This window comes from Crocodylus porosus, unplaced genomic scaffold, assembly GCF_001723895.1.
Source record: "Crocodylus porosus isolate Cpor-Errol unplaced genomic scaffold, CroPor_comp1, whole genome shotgun sequence".
Classification (NCBI taxonomy): domain Eukaryota; kingdom Metazoa; phylum Chordata; order Crocodylia; family Crocodylidae; genus Crocodylus; species Crocodylus porosus.
The window spans coordinates 59,763,308-59,772,025 of record NW_017728949.1 but is presented as its reverse complement, the minus strand read 5'-3'; the positions used below and the strand labels follow the sequence as shown (position 1 = coordinate 59,772,025).

Here is an 8,718-nt window from a genome sequence, read left to right as displayed (position 1 = left end):
GGGGGCGGGCAGGTGCGGAATAGGGAGGGTGGTTGATTTTTGCAGATTTCACAGACAAGGCCCAATTTTGCTGTTTCCATGAAATATGCAAAAATCACGAATTAACTAGGTCCATAAGTATAAGGAAGAAACAAAAGAACTGCCATTGACTGGATCGGTCTGCAGATCCACCTAGCCTAGGATCAGGTCTCGCATGGTAGCAGAGAGTGGATGTTGAGGGGGATGGCAAGCAAGAAAAGGTCAACCTTTTCCATCCCTTGCTCTTCTCCCACTGCACCTTCCAAAGCATTTCCCCCGGACACAACTGGAAGAGAACATGTAGGGAACCTCATCAAGCCTAAGGCGTAGACTAAAGACCAACACATGTAGCATAGATAGGCACATCTTTCACAAGAGGCAAATTTCCTGCATGTCAGGAACATTACACAGCTCTTCCTTGACTTCTATTTGACATTTCAACCCTGTCTGCCAGCAGCTTCCTGGACAGTAAACCTGAATCTCATCATAAATGCACAGTATGTATTGGGGATTATAACTGTGCCTACAAGGTTTTGTTGGATTTTTGTTTTGTTTTTGTTTTTAAATGGGTGGCAGCAGATAAGCAAGTGCTTTTTAATTGTGTATAAGGATCACCACTCTAGGAAATGTTAATCCCACCGCCAGCTCTGTGCAACACTTTATACTGCTAAATCCAACCAATTAAGTAGAAAGAGGGAGATATACATACATAACATGGCTTTTGAAGGATGCCCATAGGGCAACATTTATTTGACAAATGTCAGTGCTGAAGTGCTGTGGTTGTATAACTAAAAATGAAAGCAGCGACTACTAAATATGTTAAGGGTAAAAAAAGTTCCCTTTAAAGAGCTGAACAGTACAGTTGCCCCATTAACAAAAAAAAAAAAACAAAAAAAAGCAGAAACTTTCATGGCTTTTACTTTAAATCTGTTACTGCAGAAACATTTGGCTTCCAAGGGCCTGGTTCCCCATTATATCAAAAATACAAAAATTTCAACGGTGATCAAGTCACACAATACAATTTTAACCCTTTCAGACAATCTCTCTAACAAATAAAAGTTAATTCCCCAAAGCATCTACACTTTGAGATTTATAAAGTTCTCAAATTTGGTCATTTTTCTGGGAAAGGATGCAGGACCATTCTACTCTGGGACCAAATTTGGCTTTTAGTGGCAGCAGTAGAGAGCTGGTATCACTCCACTGAAATCAAAAAGGTTTCTCCAAATTCAGACTCATTCAATATAACAGAATTTGGATCCAACATCTTCAGCACAGTCCAAAAAGATGATCCGTCATAAACGCAACATTTCTTGGCTGCTTCTTTTTCTCTATTGTATGGCAAAAAAAAAGGAAACAAAAAAACAAAGCAAAACCAAACAACAGCATTAAAAAGGCTGCTTTGATCTCATTTCTGTTAATCTGCAGTTCTCCTACCTGCTTCACTAATGAATATCAGATGCATGACAGCAGCAGTATTTTGCATGTGGATAAGCATCTCAAAAATCACTTTTTTTTAAACCATGCTTGATGTCACAGATGTACAAGTTTACAATGCCCAGAGCCAGACAGGATTCCTGCCTAAAAGCACTTGTGATCAAGTTCAGTTGACATAAAGATGCAGAGCAAGAGATCAGTTATGGAAGGACTGAGCAAAGTTCAGCATGGGGAGGATTCATGGAAAAGCAAACATGGGGGAGACAGTAGATGTTTAACAAGAAGCTGGAGAGACTGCTCTAGGAGCAGACCACAGCAGGAAAGATGATGTACAGGAACATGCAAAAAAAAGCAGCACGTAAGGAGAATGGTAAGGAGCAAATGATAGATCAGGAGACAAAGTGTGAAGAAGTGGATAGAAAGAAGTCACTTGAAAAGCTTTGAGGGGGCATGTGATATAACAGGAGATGAGGGAGAGGGAGGAATTATACAAGGCACCAACTAACTACGTTAAGGCACAAGACAACCATAGGATGCTATTGGTAAAAATGAAGGGGTTCCTGCACTGATTAAGCCTCTTGGTGTCACCACCAGGGCAGTTATTACAAACTACAGTGACCATCAGGCTAGAAACATCCAGGAAGCCATTTTTACCAATAGGAAAACTAAGCTTCAAAGTGAAGTGTCTTCTCCAAGGCCACAGACTAAGTAAGCAGCAATACAAGACAAGAACGCAGAAATCCCAAATCCCAGCCAACATGCACTGTTGCTATTATTTGAGCACCATGGGCTTGCTCAGCACTGCCAAAGAATATAGGGTAAGACCTCAAAATAAACTGGGAGCATTTAGACACCTCCATAAATGCCCCAGTGCTCACCCCCCTCTTACCCTCTCCTCCCAATCCCAGCCCATTGGAGAGAGAGAACATTAAAAAGCAAAAGAAGAACTTACTGGATTTGGAATAGAGCACTAATATATTATTCCGTGTCCTGAGAAGCTTCTTGAAATCCTTGTGGTCGCTAATTTTTTCTATGAGTGGAGACACCTTTGCTGGCAACAGGCACGCTGGTAAGACTGCCTAAGGATGCAAGACATCAGAAACAGAAATGTCAACTTTCCCACTTACTCGAAAGGTAAACGGCACAAGGGCATTTCAAAACCAGTTGCTTTTTTGGCATTATAAACTATTTTGACTCTGTTTAATGCCCTCTTGCACCCAAATCCACATACCGCTTTAATAAAAAAAGCCAAAAAACCAGAACTATCAATCAAAATAGGGAGAATATTGTGTTAAGCATTTCCAGAAGGAAATAGTGGATAAACACAACATCAAGATGCATGCTTTTATTTAGTAGGTGTGAAAGCTATGACCTTTAAACGATCTCCTCAGGGAGGAAAACTGATTCCTCTTATTTATCCCCTGTAGTGCAGCACCACCACAAAGCATTCTTGTGCTGAAACCCCAAACTGTTTTGCACATCAAGCATCAGATACCTCCTTTTTAATAGGTGAAGAAAGTGAGGTTCAATGAAGTTAAGGGACTCATCCGATCACAGAGAAATGGAACAACTAAGTGCAGAATTTCAGGGCAAAATTTTGCCTCGGTGGAGCCAGAGTTTCACTCTAGGTCTCAGCCCCATACCCAATACAGAAATTAGGGTCATGGGGCTGAAGCACTGACCCTGGGGAGATGCGTGTTCAATGCTGAGCTCTTCCACCCGTGTCCCTTATGCTCTTGGACAAGTTAATCTCTCTTCACCTCAGCTCCGCACCTGCAAAATGAGGAGGCCAGCTCTTCTGAGTGGAAGCTCTCCATAGCAGAGCCTTGCTTTTGCCCTTATGTCTGCAGAAAGCCTTCTACTATTTGTCTGCCCACAGCAGCCTTCAATAATAACTGCCCTTTCCATCAGATGTTTGCCTTCTTCCTGCACTGTAATGCATTCATACTAATGGAATGATTAAAAGAAGCCTAGCTAGAGAAATGCTCTAGTTTACATTCACCTTACAGGAAAACCTTAACACTTAATTGCTTGGCTAAAAGCATTAGTTAATTTGCCAAACACACGAGAGGTTCAGCATTTCCCTAATTCAACACTAATTGTTAGTCTCTTTCATTCTAACCAGGGTGGAAAATTCATGTCCAGAGTGTATATGAAAAAAGCAAAACCCTGTTTTTCTTGCATTCTGTGCATTACAGATTTCTGTATTAAAAAAAAGGAAAAGGCACCAAGCCAAAGTCAGGCACTGGCACTGAATTTGCAATGAAACGCACAATTATTTACAAGCAACAGCATGTTGCCGAGGCCAAGAAAAAACCCAAATTCTGTTAAACAATTAGATTTGGTAATGAGATTCCAAAGCAAAAAACGAACACAATTGCAAAAGCTTGACTGCACAAGAGTACTGTCAGGAAGCTTTGAAACCATCAGGTTAGACTGAAATTGCTGTAGCCTTGGGAATGAGACCCTGTAAAATGTTGCTCAGAGCACTAAACCTACAGGAAACTATACTTACAGTTTACATAGTATTTGTAAAAGGACCACATCTGCCTATAAACAGATAACTGTTGTCCCATCCTACACATAATGTTCCCACCGCGGTCTAATTGATTGTCTCTCTAATGGCTAGACTAAAGATAAATCAGCAAATGCATCCAAAATAAAACAGCTTTCATCTTTTAACTCAGGCAATAGAGGTTTATGCTTTTAGATGCCTATATTGGAGTTCAGTCTCCAGGGTCAAGATAAGTGTATTGGTTGAGCTAAAAAAACCCAGGGTTGCCACGAAAGGATGAAAAATGCATGCGGAGCATTAGGGCAAGTTACACGCGGCTGCAAGTTCACGCTCATGCAGGACAACTCCACTGAAGTCGATGGGAAGGACAGAACATTTGGAACAAAAACTGTTTACAGGAACCACGTAACAAGCAGGGGAGTGTGTACAACTCTGTATCAGAACTGGCTATGGCTCTTTTCAAAAATCTGCTCATGTAAATCCTGGCTTACAGAACATCAAACCTTCATGTTACACAAACAATAAGGTTTAGCACACAAGAGAAGCAGTGACTGTTCACTTTGTCTGTCTAGGAAACTGCTATCAAGAAAGACTAAGCTACTAACCGACTGCCTGAAAAATGTTTGACTGGTTTGGTTTTGGGTTTTTTGTTTTGTTTTTGTTTTTTTTTAATAAGTCAAGGCTTCTTCCCAAATGATGCTAATACCAGACTGCATTATACACCCATAAACTTTAAATAAAGTGCTTGTGCAGATTTACAGACCGTTTGGAAGCAAACTTATTTCATGTCTTTTCCAGACAGAGAGGTTGTTTAGCCAAGTTCAGTGATTTTTTTTATGGCAGATTACAAGCCTCATGAAAAATTAGATTTTTGGAAACAATGACAACTTTAACCACAGGCATGAATGCGTTGTCACTAACGCAGAATTTGCTGTAGTAGTGAATTCACTGGCTCGTTAAAAAGAGAAGCATATCGCATTGTAAGTGCACATTGCTATCCTAGTCTAGTTTATCCTATCAATACCCATTAGTCAAACTTGGTTTTAATATTGCACCCATCATGGCAATGTCTGAGCTCATGTCCAACATAAACTGCAAACTCACTGGGTCAGGTGCCATGTGCTGCAGCATGACCAGAGGCCTGATTTCTCCTGCCAAATACATTTTTGCCTCCTCCAAATTAAGATTAATGCTCCAACCTGTCAGCCTCAGGAATCCAAGGTCCAGTCTGAAAGTACTGAGTTAGGATGATACGCATCAGCGTATTCACGTACAAGACTGTGCATCAGTAATGATAAGTTAGCAGTGGGTTTTGTAAGCTCATCACCTCCTAAGTGATCAGTATTAACCTGCTTTATCTGCTCCAAATAGCTCGTATAAATGAACAAATGAAACTCCTCAAAGACGTAAGAAAAAATGCTCATCTTTTTCTTTCCCTTACTGACAATGCTCCTTCAGTTTGTCTACCCATACAAACATCCACATGGGGTGCTGGTGGTGATGGCCTGGATTTCTGCTGCTCAGCTGACATGTTCTGCTCCAAGCAGAGTTTAAATCGCAGTACTCTGCAAAGTGGTGGCTGAACTTCTGAGCATTGCTGCTGTGACTGGAGACAAACCAGTGGCAGCAGTAACAAGAAATGAGAGAAAAAAGACCACCACAGGGCCCTCAGGGAGCAAAGTATCCCCCTCTCACAGACATTCAATGGAAATTGGGCACCCAGTTCTTTTAGTGAAAGATCCACTAAAATCTTTTCAGTGGATTTTAGCCTCTTTGAAAATCCACAGGCAAAAGTCAAGGAGCAGCCAGGACTGGTTTGCAAATATTGTGCTTCCTTATATCAATATCAAGGTATGATTCAGGGATAGGCTTGCGCCAGATGTTTTCTTTACAAAGTTTTTGCACACTGACTTGTAACTTCTTCCTCAATCTATTAAACACTCTATTCACTGTTGATATCCAGGACACAAGAAGCTTGTTAACATGAGCCAGACAGGCCAGAAAAGGCGGTGTAGTCTCCCAGGCAGGAATCTTTTATATGCCACAGAAACCACCATGAACCTGTACTGAGCCTTATAAAGGAACAAGGGAAACCTACCTGCCACTTGATCAAATGACCCTAAAAATTTCAAAATCCCTTGCACAAAAGAGCAGAAACACTCCAGACAGTTTGGCTGAAAGGCAGTTTTGAGCAGGAACACAACCTGAGTCCTGGAAAGCAACTAGCATGCCTACCCTTTCAGGAATGACCCCACCAGATGTCAGAGAGCAGTGGAAATTGAGCCAGCAATTTATTCAAATTGGAAGGTCTTTGGGACAGGACTTCTTTATTCTGCATGTCTACAGAGCCTGGAACAAAGGGTCCTGCTCCAATTCACAACTGGGACTACCCAGTAGTACCACAATAGTTTTAACATTGAGTACCCCAAAAGGCTTGTGGAGGCCTTCATAGGAAAGCATGCACAATTCAGACTACGACACGAAAATACAGTTTAATACCCCTAAGTCTCTAGGGCCGAGTAAGGAAAAGGTGCAACATTCAAGATCTCTATTCCATATTGTGTTTTTTCTCCTCTCATACATTTCCGGGATATGAATTCATTTCTACAAGTTCTTACACTGCCCTTACCACTGAAGCACTTCAGTTGAACAATAACCCTTCAGTAAAAGCCAGCACGAAGGCCACAGTCTTCAATTACAGCATTCAGAATAGTAATCGAAATTACAAAGATTTTTTCACTTCCTATAAGAATAGGAGTTACAAGAACATAGCTGTCAGCAGCAGTCTCTTACCGTCTCCAATGGTCGTATCAAGATACACATTCAATAAAATACAACACTGCACACTAAGTAGAAAAGACCTAATTAGTTGCAAAAAGCTTAAAGGCTTTCCTATTATCTCTAGGCTACCAATTTTTACAAGTTGATGGAACAATCTGCCATTAAACAGTTTGCTCATCTCAACCTTAATTATGGTGGTGCTACTGCCCTGCTGTAATGACAGTCCACGATCAAGCTCTCAAGCTACAACTGGACTTTCAGGTATTTCAAAGACCCACTGCCTGCAGTCCCACTTTCAGCTAGTAAAATAATTATCTATTTGTTATCTTCAAGACAAGCAAGGTTTTGAACAACATAATTATTCCTTATCACATTTTTCTCCAAAATCAGTGTGTGAAGAGGAGAGGTAAGAGTGTATTGTTCAGGGTTTTATAAGGCTTCAAAAGCTAGGTTTGCAATGGCAAGAGAGATCTCTATTTCAGTGATTGGCAAAACGTTATATAACATAAGCCATGCTATCTATGCAGAGAATAAGTACTTCCCTGCTATTACTGTAGAGCCAGGTTTAACTTATGACTCGCCTCGCTGCTTTTGTGAGGTGGTGTGGGACATTTCATACAATTGTACAAATGCAGTGATCTTACGTACGATAACGAGAAAACTTAGAAGACAAATTCTGGCATGGACAATGCAGCCGAAAAAAGTTCATTTAAGTCCCCAATGAAGGAACAATGTATCAAAGATGACTGACAAGGAGGCAGGAGACAGGATAGACAGTATCTGATGAAGTAAGCCTGCTGCTTACAAAAGTTTGTCTCTGATTAGTTGGTCTACAGGGTGCAAATCTACCATGCCTTATGTCTGACTTCAGTCTAACAAGACTAACTAGCTCTCCCTGGCAAAGAGTTCCCATTGTTCAGTCAGGAAACTGCCTCACCTCCTGACAACAAAGGCTCGGATCTCCAGAAACAGGAGTATGAAGGTGCATACGTGCATTTGCACACGCTTGGCTTGGGCATTCAAGAACCAAGGGGGCCATGACACTGAGAAACTGCCTACCTGGCCAAATCTGTACATAAATACCCTGAGGTACACAGAGATCTGATATTTGCAGGTGTGTATTAGGCATGCACAGAGAGACACTCCTCTAGGCTCTGGGCAGTGCAAGGATGGCAATCATGTTTTTAATACAAGTGTTAAAAAATCCTAAAATTTCACTGTAGGACACAAAATCGTCCTCTATACAATGAGTTTCCCAGCACCCTAATCAACCGCTCTTATAAGAGATTTTTCTGCAATCTTCTAAAACGGTTTCGTATCTTTGCAGAGTCAAGTGGGACAGCAGCATTTGTGTCATGGTAATCGAGATCAAAAAGTGACAGTGCATGTATAAAACAGACTGCCTGACAAGAAATCCATTTTATGGGAAGTCTCCTAATCGGCATTTAGAAGAACTCCAAATCTGCCTTGAAATTCCAAATGTTATGGAGATTATAGAATTTAAATAAGTCACCTGATTTCTTTCATAAAGGAGCAACAAGTTGTGGGGAAGACAACTCTGACGAGTTAGTTTCATAGTTGTTAGGGACTGGAAGGGATCTTACAGATTATCGGGTCCAGCCCCCCTGCACTTGGGCAGGAAAGACTGATGCTTTACTTGCTGGAATACAATGGGGAAAACAGCAAAGGATCCACAGAGAGAGAGTGGTTTTCAATCTCTTCCCTACATAATTCCCGAGGCAAATCCTGTGATCATGTTTTATACTGTAGTTATATTTTTCCTTCAAACTTGGTCACCTTAGTTCTGCAGAATGGGCAGTGTCCCCTTCGAATGAGACTCTTTAGCCTGGAAAAGCACAGGCTCAGGGGTGATCTGATGGCCACCTCTAAGTTTATCAGGGGTGACCACCAGGATCTGGGGGAACGTCTGTTCACCAGAGCGCCCCAAGGGATGACGAGGTCGAACGGTC

The 8,718-nt window shown here is 41.4% G+C and overlaps 1 protein-coding gene across 2 annotated transcripts in view; it reads right to left on the bottom strand.

The window, feature by feature from the left end:
- Window positions 1–8,718, bottom strand: part of PDIA5 (protein disulfide isomerase family A member 5) — a 137,097-nt gene that overhangs the window by 121,280 nt on the left and 7,099 nt on the right. For both annotated transcript variants that reach the window (XM_019554365.1, XM_019554366.1), the window contains exon 2: window positions 2,405–2,531. In XM_019554365.1, coding sequence (XP_019409910.1) covers window positions 2,405–2,531 — 127 coding nt within the window. The remainder of the gene's footprint in view (window positions 1–2,404; window positions 2,532–8,718) is intronic.